At 53.9% G+C, this 14,312-nt stretch overlaps 1 protein-coding gene across 1 annotated transcript in view; it reads left to right on the top strand.

Annotated features, from left to right (window-relative positions):
• Positions 1 to 704: 704 nt before the first annotated feature.
• The window catches only part of Tunar (TCL1 upstream neural differentiation-associated RNA), a 46,178-nt gene continuing 32,570 nt past the window's right edge, over positions 705 to 14,312 (top strand). Inside the window, exons 1-2 of the mRNA XM_058577791.1 lie at positions 705 to 1,118; positions 1,388 to 1,705. Coding sequence (XP_058433774.1) covers positions 1,694 to 1,705 — 12 coding nt within the window. The 5' untranslated portion in view covers positions 705 to 1,118; positions 1,388 to 1,693. The remainder of the gene's footprint in view (positions 1,119 to 1,387; positions 1,706 to 14,312) is intronic.

The following is a 14,312-nucleotide window of genomic DNA, read 5'->3' as shown; positions in this document are numbered from 1 at the left end:
TATTTACCATGGGCATAAAGACTCCGTTTTACTGAAGATGTTAAGCAACTTAAAAAGGTAACTGTAATGCAAACAATTGGAGGGGCCGGCAGGAATTTGAACCTCAGTTGATCTGAGAGAGCTCAAATCCTGAAAGAGGCAGGCATCGGGGTAGGTTACAGAGCCCCCAGGACGGGCGAATGAATATAGGGATGGGAAGGCCACCAGACTTGGGGCGGGGTAGTGGTTCTTCCCAATGCAGCTGCCTTCAAGCTGGGCCACCCTCCGGTTCTCTGGAAGGTAGGAGGAGCTCAGAGCTGGGAGCTAAGCGACCTGAGCTTCCATGATGAAGTCAGTCAGCGCCTGAGCAAAATGTCCAGGAAGGAGGGAGGGAAACCAGAGGGAGGAGGAGGCGCTACTTTCACCCATATCCCCAGGTCCTCATATATGCCACGTGGGTGGAAGCGTGTCACACACACCCACGCACCCATAGCCACATTTGCCGAGCTCCCGCAGGGGTCTCGGAGGGCCTATGGGTGCCGGGCCTCCACGGTCCACGTCGCCGCCACCTGCTGCTGTAGCCCCAGCTCAGAACGAGCATCATCGTGCCTTTCTCTATCCACCCCCGCCCAGTGCAGGGCCCTCATCCTCCAGCGCCAGGATGAAGCCACGTCTTCTCCAGGTTCCCTCCCCAGCTCAGAGTGGGAGGCGGAGGGAGGAGCTCGGGCCACCGCCGCCGGCCTTCCCTCCCCGCCCCCCGCTCACCGGAGCTCCCCCTCCTCTCGGCTGCCGCAGCCTAGCTCGTCGCACGCGTCAGCGTGGGCTCCCCGGAGCGAGTCGCTAGGTAACAGGCTAGCTCCGCAGACCCGGGGCCGGGGAAGCCCGCGCGCGTCGTCAGCAGCTGCGCCGCGGGGCGGGGGGCGCACGGACCCTCCCCCATCCGGGGCTGCAGACGCCAGGCTCTCGCTCAGCCCCCTCCCAGGATGACTTAAAGACACCGATCGCGGCCCCCGAGGTGTCCCTCCCCTGCAGAGACCCCAACACCACCAGCCCCTTCCTCCTTCCCAGCTGGTGCCCGCTGCTCTGCGCGCGGCCAGGTGGGCGACCCGCCGCTGCGGTCACGGTCGCGGTAGCAGCCGGTAAGCCGCGCTCCAGGTCCTGGGCTGGGGCGGTGTGGGAGTGGGGGGCGGGCGACACGCTCCGGTCACCGTGGCCGCCGAACTGGCCATGTGCTAAAGTTTCTGGGGCTCGGCGCCCCACCGGGCGCGCGGCGCGGGGAGTCAAGGCGCGTAGGGTGGGGCGGCGCGGTCCTGCTGGTGCCCGCCTGTCCCTGGCCCCGCGGGGCGCAGCTCTGCGCGCTCTCACGCTTTCTTTTTCTCCTTCTTTTCCTCCGCGCTGCTCCCCCGAGGTCCTCCAGCCGAGCCCCGGCGCGGGGCATGAGGAGCCCCTGGGTGTCGCCTGGAGACCACCCGGCTGCGCGCACACCTCGCCAGCGGCGGACAGGGACATGAACAGCGCGCTCGGGGTCCCGCGCCCAGCGGCCAGCCCCAGCCCGCGGCGGCCAGCGAGTCAGCGCTGCCCGGGAGAATGAGGCAGGAGCCGGCGGCAGCTTCCTCTTTCTCCTCCTCCTCGCCTTCCTCTGGCTCTGGCGCCCCGGGCCCGGGCCGGGCTGTGGCTCTGCTGCGTGCCCCGCGCGCCCCCCGCCCGCCTCCGGATGCTCTTCTCGGTAAGCCAGGCCCTTCGCCTCGGGAACAAAGCCCCTTTCCAGGGCTTGGAGGCCGCCTCTGATCCCCCTCCCCGGCTCCCACCCAGAGCCTGGAAACCATCAGGGCGTCCCAGCTTTCAAATCCTGCCTGAAAGCCAAACTGCCTAGGAGCCTTCAAGACCTAAAGAGGCAGATGCGGGCTTGACGTGCAGGCAAGAGACCTGTTTGGTCTAGATATCGATATGTATGCAACCTGGGTTCGCACGTATCTTTGGGGGGACAACTGATGTCCAGGCTGTATTGGGCAGTGTGCCTTAAAACCACCCCAGGAAGTAGGACCCCCTTTCTCCATAGCTCAGATGAGGAAACTGAGGCTCAGAGATTGAATGACTTAATCAAGGTCACAAGGGTAGAGAATGGGAGACCAGGATTGAAAACCTAGGTGCTCCTCTGCCCTCCACCAAGCCAATTCTTCCTAACACACTTGTCCCGTTTCTTCTACTAGCTGCTTCGGGCTCAAGAGTCTGTGTGAGTGTATGTGGGGGGCAGGATAGTTGTTGTAATGACTGTCAGTTCAGATAGAATAAATCACTGATAGTAAGCATTTTTGTTTCATCGCTCCATCCATTGCTGCTAACCCCTAAGGTGTACTGCAAGTGTGAGGCTACTTCTCTTTGGGTAGGAAGACAATGTTTTCTTGGGTGCTTTCTTTCCCCGGATTCTGTTTCACAGTCCTCTGGAAGGATGGAAAGGGCAGTGTTAGTTCCAATCTTGTGTGCCCCTTCTGTGCTGTGTGCCCAAGGGACACTCACAACTGCATCTTAAAACTTCCCCCGGGTGAGGGCTGATGAAGATTACCTGCTCGGGTTGTATAAGTCAGGAAGATGGTTACTTAACAGCCGGGGTTGGTCCCAGATGACCACTACGCAGGGGCCACCTCAGTCTTGACTCACATTTGCCACCCCTCTGTGTCAACCGAACTTCACATTTCTCAGTTCAAAAGAAGAGGGGTGGGGCTTTAATGCAGTCATGAGCCCTTCTGCTTACACCCCCCTGCATGCCCCCCAGCTTTCCCGGTCTATAGCTCTCAACTGTTTGTGTCAGTGCACTTAAATTGATCCTAAAAGGGGAAGCCACTTGGAGCCATTTGTTCCTGGTCTGAGCAGCTCGTTTCAATGGTTGAGTCACAAAGTGTTGAGCTCAATTGTCTACACCACATGGACAGGGAAGGTGTAGGTTTGGGGCAACAGCCTTTGCAATGGGGCATCAGTTTCCCCCTTAGTGAACAGGGGGCAGAGCTGGGCTGATGGCTTCTCAGATCTGTTTCAGCTAATAGAGTATAGACCTGAGCTGGGGTGCATGAGCCCAAGGAACACAGATGTGTGGGCTGAAACCTCTGCCACTGAATAGGTTGTTGATTTTTAAGAAGAGGACTTGGTGCCAAAGGTGCTGGGGAATTCAGGTTCAGATCAAAGGAGGTGAAGCCTGTGTCATGCTTTAGTGGACTATTTATTTGGCTAAAGTATGATGGCTATAAAATGTGCCAAGGTACCATGTTGGGGTTATGGGATAGGTTAGACATTTCGATTGGAGAGATGACATTAGTCCCTAAGAACAGATGAAATGTATCAACTAGATACCCTGAAGGCTAGAAAGCAGCAAGCCACTGAGCGTGTCCTGTCCATCTCAGAATGAATCAATCATATTTGCATAGGTAAAACCTTCTCAGCCTGAACAGTTAGTGCAAGCAAATAAAGAGATGGTTTAATCTCCCAGCTCTGTCATCTGCTGGTGATGTTAGGGAGAGGTGGAGCCTGGACACAGAGGCCTGAGACAAGGAAAGTGGGTGACTAGGGTGTTCAGACCTTGAGTTTGCTTTGGCCTGTTAATTACAGCTAAATGCATCAACTTGACCTATGGCTGTTAATGGGGTTGTCATCATTCTTTTTAAGATGCGGATTGATGAACCTTTTAAAGTGTTACTGAATCCCGAATGAAATGGGCATGTACCACCTTTTTCCCAGAAACTAAGATCCCAGCAGGTTCCGTGACTATTTGCAGTTGATGAAACCAGACCCAGGCTTTCGATTTTGACAAGCTCATGGGGTCTGTGGGGGGAACACAATGCCTTCTGTGTGGCGACGTTGTTCTCTCCCAGTGTTGTGATTTAGCTCCTCGTGATTCACTGGTGAGGTTTTGAGTAAAAAATGAATGCAGAGAAACAATTTCCATTAAGTTACTTTGGAAAATGTTAACATAATTATGAAATAACAATTTTCAGATCATATATCATACTACTAATAACCAAAGCCAGATTCCACAATAAACCATTACTCCCCTTCCTGGTTCTTGATTTTTAATTTGTCAGTTTTCTCACATTTTTTGCTCTTCTTTCCCCCAGCATGAAAACGTGCAGGCAAGAACAAATGCTTCTTTTGGGGAAGGTCTTGAAAGCCAGGATCTTCCATTACCATACCCAGAGTGACTGCATGTAGAATGTGGTAGAAGTGCCCAGATGTCTTGGGGGAGTGCAGGATGGTATGTTTCTTAAATAAATGGCAATGACAAGGCATTAGCTTGCCATTTCTAACTCAGGAGCTTGGACTATGAGCTCTCTTGTTCATGGCTGTCCTGCTCAATCAAAGCTGTGAGGTCCCAGTTCAAGTGCTGCAGCCTGTGTTGTTCTTACACGCGTGGACACATGAAGCCACAGAGGAAAGGAACAGCCTCCAGGGATCAGGAAACCTGGAACTGAGTCCTGACTCTCTTGCTGCTTTGCTTTGTGGTCTTGGGTAGATTGTTCTTTCTCTGGATCTCGGTTTACATATATGCAATGGGTTGCGTGTGTGTGTGTGTGTGTGCGTGTGTGTGTACCAGACCTCCTCTAACTCTAAGCTTGAAGAATCCTCACAATTTGGATGCAACTCGTTATTAAAAGCTCCAGAATGCTTTGTACGTTAAGGTTATGTAACATTTTCAACTAGACATCCACATGAACGATGAGGAACTGGTCGTTATCAAAGGTGCATTGTTTTACCCTACGTGGAGACTCAGTACTCTAAATGTGTGGTGATGGGACTTTGATCCTGAAGGTGACTATGCCAGTTTCCCCGTCAGGGTTTCCTTACATGATGGAGTCTTGCCACACGTCTGAGTGCACCATAATGAGCCCTGACCCTCTCTGGAATCCATGTGGCAGGAGACACAGGAACCATTATGTAATGTGGGTCAATGGGGTAGGAAGAATATGTCGTTCTATCTGTAAAGCCTCGCAGTCCAAGGGACTCAGGGATTTCAACTCAGTCTCAGCCTCTTCCTGGAAGGAAAGGAGGGGAAGTACGTAATTGCTGTTTGCATTTGTTTTGAAAATGAAAAATACTTTAATTAGAGCCTTGAACTTAGCTGAAGCTGAAAATGGTGAGCCGTGCGTGGATCGGCAGCAGGGTGCTTGCCAGCTTCCTTGGGACACCTGCATAGCCATTGCCTGGGGCCAGGCTTCCTGGTGAAGTCATTTTCAGATAGAGAGGGTGAGAGAAAGTAGCCACATTTTGTCTTACAACTTTGCAAAGCAGACATTATTGACCTCATGTGTCAGATGAGGAAGCTAGGCTCAGAGCTCTCAGGATCAGCAAACTCAGAGCCCAGCAACATTTTAAATACACTGCTAGCGTTTAAGTCGCCCGGTACTATACCTCGTTTCCGCATTACTGCAGTGTGTCCCCTAACCAAATTGTGTCCTTAGTCCTGAATTGCTAAATAATGCCTGGCATTGACAAAAGCATGCAGATTTGATGTCAGGAAAATGGGGGTGACTTGATTACTGATAGATTTCTAAATTAAATGGACTTTTTTTTTAGGACAGTTAACTACAGGGTGTCAAATATATTCATTCCCAAAGAGATTCAGTAAGCCAAATATAACCTTAAAAGGGTTGGTGTTGGCAGTTCTTTGGGGGAAGCTAAAATAACTCCTTTAGCTTCTACATGGTCCCAGGGTTTGGTGGAAAGGGATCTCAGAATGACACCTGGGTTGCTTTGGAAGGTGCTGGTCGCCCGAATCTCCTAAACAGGAACACAGAATGAAAGTTATGTAACAGCCTTCAGAGGCCGGTTGTCCTCTCCAGGATGCCATTGAGTGAATTCTCTGGAAAAACACACCAGAGAAGAAGCTGGAAGGGACACATCTAAGGTGTGAAAGGTTCACACAAGTGCTTAGGAATTCCCAGGATTTAGGAGGAGATGCGGGTGTCAAGGACTTTGCAAGCTACCAGGCAGAGATGCTGGCCCAAGTGTTGAGGGTGGCCTTCGGAAGTTCCTTACTGAAGAGTCTTCAGAGCTGCCCGAGTATCAGCCACATCCAGGACCAGAGACTCCTGGGTCCCATTTGCAAAGTACAATTTATGGAGAGTAAAGGGAGGTCACCAGATACGCTTTAGCCCTCTCACCCAGCTGGACCTTCTGACAATGACTGACATTCCATCACTGACACACAAATGGGTTATTTTCTCCAGCAATTGAAAATACCGCCAGCTCCGTTGCTGACCTAGTCCGCGTCCTGATGGGGAGGTCTTAACTAACAGAGCCCTTCCACCCACGTTGAATTCCTGAAATACTCCTGTGCCATGAACCTGAGGTTTCCTGATAGGTGATTCATGAGAAGAGGCAGACAGAATGAGTTAGAAAACTCGATTGTGATCTATAAAATACCAACATCATCAGAGCAGCCAGCACAATTTTTTGATGTGGTTAGAGGAGTAATACTGTCTGTCCTCGGAGACACCTATGAAGTCTCAATCTTTGGCTCCTGAACTTGGAGAGACAGGCTCCCGAAGGCTTCAGCACTGGGCCGATTTCTAATACATGTGGTTATTAAAAATGCAGAAAGGAGCTACGCAGGGGCATCAGAGAGGGTGAGATGAGGAGGCAGCTGGGTCCACAGCCTTTGATCTGTGATTACCTTGAATAGCTGTTGGGAATGTAGTAAAGGAGAATGACTTCACAGCCATTTCTAGCATCAAGAATCACAGAATACATTCAACTGAACCGTTTTTGATGTTTTCCGTTCTCTTCGTGTGTGACTTAAGACAAGTGTAGCCTTAGGTGGTTAAAAGCCTGCCCCTTGGCAGGTCCCTCCCAGTGGACTGAGGTGTGGCTTAGTATTTGTTCCATGCCTCAGTGGACAAGCCATGTGGGGCCCTGACCGCAAGGTCAGGTGGTGGTGTTTTCGAGGGTTGATGTGTTCCCAGCTGATGCTGTTTCTTAATAATCTGTGATGAGCTGCTGTGTGCGCCTCATTTAGCATCATGAAGCTAAAGAGCAAGTAGGGACCGCCCAGGGCATTCTCCCATCATCCCGGGGCTCTCAGCCTGTATCTGCTAATATAACCTGGGGGTCCGACCAGCACGATGCTTCCCCTGCCACTGAGACAGCGTTCAGGTTCAGAAGGCCTGGACGTGCCCCCGCCCCTGGGATTCTTGACTCCTTTTAATTCAGAAAATGGGTGACAATGACGGTCATCTTCTTTCACTGATCAGTATTGACGGCCTAAGATACTCTGACAGTGAATACACCCAGAGAGCAGCATGTGGGAGCTGAAAGGGATTCATGAATGTACATGATTCTCTCGCTGAGAGAGCTTTATTGAATCCTTCAAAAAAAAAGTAAGCCGAGCTTTACGGTGCTAAAATCTGAAGGTAGAAATGAAAGCCGGCATCCTGTGTTCTCCACGGGAAAAGCAGGAGTGGAAAAATCCGCCTGCCCCTTAAAGGAGCAGTGGAGGCTGTTCCCCCATCGCTTTTGCCAACAAGATCAACGTTGGCTCTGCCTGAAAATCCCCTGTGGAGGTGGCTCCTACCCCCAGGGCTGGTTGTCCTCGGCCTGCTTGGGGACAGCCCCAGGTGCCTCCATGGGCTGCACTGTCTGTGCAGGCCTGGTGCCATCTCCTCCACACGGGCCTGCCTCTTTCTGGTCCTGATTACTGGGACCACCCCTCATTAATCCATCAGATGTCAGCTGTCCATAGTTCAGCGAGAGCTTACTGAGCCCCAGCTCTGGCCTAGGTGCTGCTGGGCACGGAGGCTCCTGTGGTGGACACAGACAGCACCAGGAACTCATGCACCACCGCTCTCCCTCCAGGCCTGGACCTCACCCCCTGCCCTTTTAATGGGGCTCACTCAGAATCTAGAGGACTTGGCTGCTGGAGAGGGCCCTGGAGGCAGTCTGGTGGTCAGGTGGTGGCTCCTAGCCCTGACTTCCGCTCACCTCACTGATGCCTGTGGACAGCCACCCGGCCACTGTGGCCCTCGGCTGGTTTCCATGGCTGACCGGGCCAGGATGGGGTCACTGCAGGGTTTTATTCCAAGTGTGATGCAGGGACTGTCTCCGCGGAAGCTCCGTGTGGACTTATTAAAATGCCATTCCTGGTCTTTGCTGCCAACCTGTTGAGTCAGAACCTCCGAGGGCGGGGGCCTGCGATCTATTTTTAACACGTCCCCACTGCGTCCTCCTGTCAGGCACGATGAATTTCAGGAATTGTTTGTCCATCGCTAATGCCCAGTCCTGCGCCAAAACACTCCTTGTGGGACACCCCGCCCCCCAAGCTGGGGATCCGCCCTTTACCAGGCACCACCCCTCCTCCTCCTGCCTGCTGCTTTCTGTCAGCACCTGGAGTGGGCCTCCTGCAGGATCGCCTCTGTCCTCAGCTTGGAGGTCTCCAGTGCTCCCCACGTCCCTGAGAGTAGCCAGGGACCCTCAGGCCCTACAGGATGTGGTCCTTGGTCTCATCTCCTCCCTGCCCCTTGGCTTCTCCCTTCACACTGTGCCACATCTCAAGCCATCCAGCTGCCCGGCGTTCGCTCAGAGCCCTGGGGCCTGGGCCTGAGGTGGTGGGTGCCCGAGGCTGGGGCTGGGCCTTAAGTAGCTGCTGTTCTCTGTCCCACAGGTTTGAACCCCATAGAGTCTGATTCTCTTGGACTGCGGGGCAGCCGTCAGCTCAGGCCCACCGTCACAGGGAAGGGCTTCCCAGCCCCTGTTTAATTCCAGGCAGCGGATACACAAGTGAGTCATCGTTGGACCGGATCATCAGTGTGGCTCTAGAAACGTCTTTCAGGGGGAGTTTTAGAAACAGATTGAACCCCTCTTCAGCTGCTGGTGACCCCAGTGGCCATGCCCTCCTCCTCCTCTTCCTCCCACACATTCACAGGTCACCAGTTACATCCAGGGGCCCTCCCCTCCACACTCGTCTGCAAGGTTTTACATCTGCCTCTTGCTCTTGGTTTTGCACAGATGGGACAGAGAGGTCTGCAAAGTATCCCAGGTCTTTTTATTTTCTACCAAGGAAGAGGTGTCCTGGCCTGTGTGTCAGCAGCTGCCCTCATGGGGCCTGAGTTAAGTGCCCCCAGTTACCTTAGCATTTCTTAGGCAAACTGCACTCAGAAATGTCAACTGCTTGGTATCGGTCCTGAAGGTGGCCAGACGAGCTGAGCTCGTAACTGGGAAGACACAGGGTCTTTGAGGTGGGCTGCATGGTCAGCACCTGGAGCTAGTATTTGGTTCCCAAGAGGCCAGGCTGCCTAGCAGTATCACAACCTGGAAAAGACCAGAACACTTCAAACCCTCTCCCCCCACCACCCATTGCGGGTGCTTCCCCGACTCTCTCTCAGGGAAGCTTTTTCCTCTTAGCATCCACCTTCTTTGTGATACCCGTGGTGACCACGTTGACACCCCCCCCCCCGCCCCGTACTGAGAGGCCTAGAGGCAGGGCAGTGTGGGAGGTGAAGGCAGATGAGAAGGTCCCTCTCTTTGTCAGACCCAGAGACTGGGAAGCCTGTTGTGTATCAGCCTGTGACTAGTTAGGGTGACAGGCACCCTTAGGAGGGCAGGGTGGCGAATGGGTTTGAATGGGAGGGCTGGGGCACCTAGCCTGAGCCTCGTGAGACGAGTTGAAGTCTGTCAAGCAAGGCGAAGGGGAAAGGCATTCCTGGTCAGAGGAAAGGCATCACAGAAGTGCAGAGGCTTGACTACTGGGGACAGAGGACAAGTGGCACTGAGGGGCTGCACCAGTGGGCTGAGGCTACACAGGCAGAGATGAGACTGGCGAGTGCTGCTTAGATGGGAGTGGGTCTTGAACTCCAGGTTAAGGAATATGCTCTGTCATGAGTGACTGGGAGCTAGGGAGGTGGTAGAGTGAGGGTTTGAGTTTTAAGACAATAGCAGGTGGCCTTTTTTCCTGATCCCCCTGTGGAATAGTGAAGATGTGTAAAATGTTCAGTTTCTGTGCGGGAATGAACAGGGTTGTCCAGCTGTGACCTCCAGGCACTGATTCTCTGATTGCACTGCCTGTGCGTAGTACTGAGAGTCTTAGCACCGCCAGATCCTCCCGCCCTGCTCCCCAGACCCGCTCCGCCGACCTTGCGGGGCTGGGAGGGAAAGTGAGGTAGCTGCTGGCTCCGGCACAGCCATCGTGGACTCTGGCCAACAGGAAATGGAGCGGGCAGTGTCCCAGCCTGATTCACCGAGCCGTGGGTCTCCCTGTGCTTCTGCAGGCGCAATCAGGCTGTTCCTGGCCTAAAAACAGTGCTCCCAGACCTACATCCACAGCCGAGAGCCAGGGCACGTGCTCGCCGGCCAGCTTCCCCCAGGGCGGCCTTAATGGGCAGGAAAAGAGGGTCGGTGTCGGAACCTGAAGTGGCCACCACTGTGTGATCATTTACTTTGAAATCAACATGCCTGATGGGTCAGGTGACTTCTGCAGCGCTGGCTGGACAGAAGGGACAGGAGGAAGCATGTCCCTGTCTGTCTTCCTCCTTCACCTTCTCATCTCTAAGGGGAAGAGGAAAAAGGCCTTTTCCGCAAACTCTTTTCTGGACCGTGTGGCCCTGGCGATGGCAGGCGATGGCCACGCCGTGCCAAGGGCAGCGCACCCCAGGCAGTTTGCCCGCTTATGAAGAGCTGCCTCCCTCCACGGAGCTCCTGCCCTGGATGTGGGCCTGGGATGGGCGCGGAGTGGCAGCCACCCATCTGTCCCATTTACAGGTCAACAAACCGAGGCCTCGAGGCGGGAAGCAACTGGCCCAAGGTCGCACAGGGGAGCCGTGGCTGAGGGGGCATCCCATCGTTCTGAAGCTGGTCATGATCTTCGAGGCTGGCCAGGGCCCAGTGCTGGCACAAGGCCATCTAGAGATGGACAGTTTGTACTCACGCTGCCCTGTTCCCATGGGCACGGAGGACATGGCTTTCTCCGTGTTCCTTTGCCCTTCCTCCTGGAAGCCCGGCCCAGAGCCAGGCCTGGGCATGACCCCGAGCTCCCTGGTCCTTGGTTTGCTCCTTGGTTTCTGAAGCTCCGGGGGTCGTTTAACGTAAATGGGGGAAAGAATGAAGTAGCGGGGCAGAGCCGCTGGTCACCAGGATCTGCGCGTGCCTGGGAAGAGAAGGCTGTGCTGTCCGCGTGGAGCCCTGGGGGGCCTGGACTGCGTCATTTGATTCTGGAAAGCCTGTCACCTGGGGGCTCTGCGTACTCTTCGGGCTGGCCCAGATCATCTCTCAACGTCACCATCGGTGGCTGCTCTGTGTGTCCTCTGGATCCCCTTCCGGGCATGGGGTCCTCTTGCACCTGGTCAGTGCCCTCTGCTGTTAGTGACCGGCTGGGGGATTCAGGGACCTGGCTCTCCAGCTGCTTCCCACCTCCTCAAGTAGCTTCTCCTGAAAGTGGGAGCCATGATGACGGTTCTTCTGGCTTCAAACACTTCAAACCCTAAAACCTGTAGGACTTTATTGGGCACATCTGTAAGAGCATTTGCTGCTTGTAACACGCGCCCATCACATCCCTGCGGAACATGAAGGAATTTTTGGCAAAATTATTATTTTAGCCCCAAACTTTGTCAGCCTATGGATTAGGTCAATGATCTTGGGAGGATCATTAATTATTGCAGTTTTGGAGTGAAGTAATTTACCTGCTGACAAATTTCATAGTTTTCCACCTTATGGACTGTTACTTTGAGAGCATAGCTGTAAAAACTAGCCTTGTGGGATGGCTCCCACCAGGATGAGGGGTGATAAATCAGTTTGGAAAGTGCCTGGGTACCGTGCAGTTCAGATATTCAGGGCAGGTTTTATTAAGACATTGTGAGCCTCTGACCTCAGCTGCTTTTTTCTGGGTGAGGACCAAGCACCTCCCCCATTCTGCACTTGGCTGACAGGTACTCTGTGCCTCCATCCCACTGTTAGAGTGGCCGCGCATCTTCAAGATTCTGCCTGCTGTCCTGGCCGCGTGCAGGGTGTGCACCTGCTGTTTAAGGTCGTTCTCAGAGTCAGACTGGAGACTTGGACTAATCTGGATTTAAGTCCAAGTTCACGCTCTCACTTGCTCTTTGGTTCTTGAAACATTCTGCTTTAGGCTTTCTGAGCCCTGTTCTGTCTTCTGAAAAATGGGCATAATAATAGCAATTAGTGATAATCGCAGCTTTTATTCCCTGGGTACGTACTGTGGGTGGAGACCCTACTGAAACAGAGAACCTTCCATTCACTATTTCGCGGAATCTTTTCGACAGCTCCTTAAAACAGTTCCTTTTGTTATCATTCCTGTTTCACAGATGAAGAAACTAAAGCTTAAATAGTATTTACTGCTGCATACAAAAGTGCCTCCGAATAGTGGCTTCAAACACTAGTAATGGTGCATTTTGCTCAGGAAGGTGGTCCTTTCCGAGAGCCTCACATGAGGTCACCGGCAGGCTGGGGCTGGGGCTGGAGCCATCTGGAAGACTGCCTCGCTCACATGTTTGGCCGCGGGGGCTGGGAGGAGGCACAGAGCCTGGAGGCGGGACGAGAAGCAGCACAGCTGAGACCTTGCCATCACCCTGCGTGGACTCTCCACGTGGTCCCCTCAGCATGGAGGCAGGCAGGACAGCTGCACTTCCCACCCCACGCGTGGCTCAGGGCTCCATTGCACATGTCCCAGGACCTAGCCCTGGGGAATCTCTCTGCACCACCTTTTATGATGGAGCCTTGCCGTCCTGCTGTGCCACCTCTGGCACATGGTTAGAAACAAGTGACAAAGGCCAGCCCATATAGGGAGGCAGGGACAGTCAGACTCCAACCAAACCTTCTGATGGGAGGAGCGTGGAATCTGCACCCTGTTTTAAGCTACCCGAGAGGACTGTGCACAGGCCAACTGAGGAAGCAGAGCTCTGAACATCTGCACTCCGGGCCCTCTGGTGCTTCTGTTCCCCAGGGAAGGAGGCAGAGCTGCGCTCGGCTCTGGAGAGGCCTTGGTGCCAGCCACCAGCGCAGACCAGGCCTCACCCTCCTCCCCTCCTCCCACAGCCACGTTGGCCTTTTCTTGGCTTCTAACGACGACGTTTGCCTCCATGGGCACCTTCCTCCATTAAGACAAAAAATGGAAAACTGTGTCCTGTGACACGTGAAGTGATATAAAGATGAGTGTAGGAATGCGATATGTTACTTTTTGTTTCCTTCCTAGATTTCATTATTTTTTTTTTTTTAATTTTAGAAGAAACTGAAGCATTTTCGTGGGCTCTGGGCCTGCGCCTGCGGCATCTAGTCAAGTAGCAGGCCCTCTCCCTGCACTCAGTCCTCTCCCCTGTGCCCCGCTGCAGGCCAGGATTCTCCTCCAGACCCTCAGCCCCCAGGAGCTTCTCTGTACACGGGGCGAGCCCCAGGACGGCTTCTGTGACGGAGCCCCCTCTCCTGTCCTCCACTGGGAATGGATCTGCCTTGTGAGAAGGGACAACTTCACTGCAGCTCACAGAGCCACACCCCCGCCTGCTCCTGCCTTGTCTGGGCAGGCAGAGCTGCAGAGGGCCTCTCTCCCAGTCCCTGAAAGCTGGAGACTGGTAGCGATGGCGTCCAGAGGCGCCCCACCTTGGGGCAAGAACCAGGCCTCCCCAGCCACTCACCCAGCTGGAAGGACTTTAATCAAGCAGCCAGGCCCAGAGTTTGTGTTTCACAAGGGCCACCTGGTGTCTGTCCTCATAGAACTTAGAGGTTCAGAAAGACCACCCCCCCAAAAAATAGACAAATAATTATTGACAAAGGGGGGGGGTCTGATAAAGAATTGGCATTTCAAGGGAACCAAAGCAAGGAGTACTGTGTCTGCATAGGAAAGTCACCAGAGGAAGACCAGGACACCTTCCCCTGGAGCCCAAGTCCTGCCGTCGGGGACCTGCCCCGCCTCTCTTTCTACCCACACCCCCACTTTGACTCTCTTGTTGACCTTCTGAGCACATGGCCAAATAATGGTCACCTCCAAAGGGCACCCTTAACCCTTTGTCTTCCTGACCTTACAATCGCCCCGTCTCCCAGGGACCTCCATGTCCAGGAGATGAGCAGAGTGGCCTGCGTGGGTGAGGCGCCCCTGTGGTGGGCCCACGAGATGGGAGGGCTGCCTCTTGGGCTGTGGTCAGGACAGAAGCGCGGGGAAAGGACATGCAGGGTGGGGGACAGCAGTGGCCCCTCCCCACCCCTTGGCCTTGGGCCTGTTTCATGACCTACAAGGTGGCTGTGGCCAGCCCGTGGATACACACAGATGAGGATGTTTGTTTAATGGAGAAATTGGCCCAAGATTCTCCAGTTTTAATCTTCCCTGTCTCACCCTCATATGGTAACTAATTTTT

The sequence above is a fragment of the Marmota monax genome, unplaced genomic scaffold (assembly GCF_021218885.2).
Source record: "Marmota monax isolate L192 unplaced genomic scaffold, Marmota_monax_Labrador192_F-V1.1 WCK01_AAM20220418_F8-fsc00017, whole genome shotgun sequence".
Taxonomy (NCBI): Eukaryota; Metazoa; Chordata; class Mammalia; order Rodentia; family Sciuridae; genus Marmota; species Marmota monax.
This window is presented reverse-complemented; position numbering and strand designations above follow the sequence as displayed.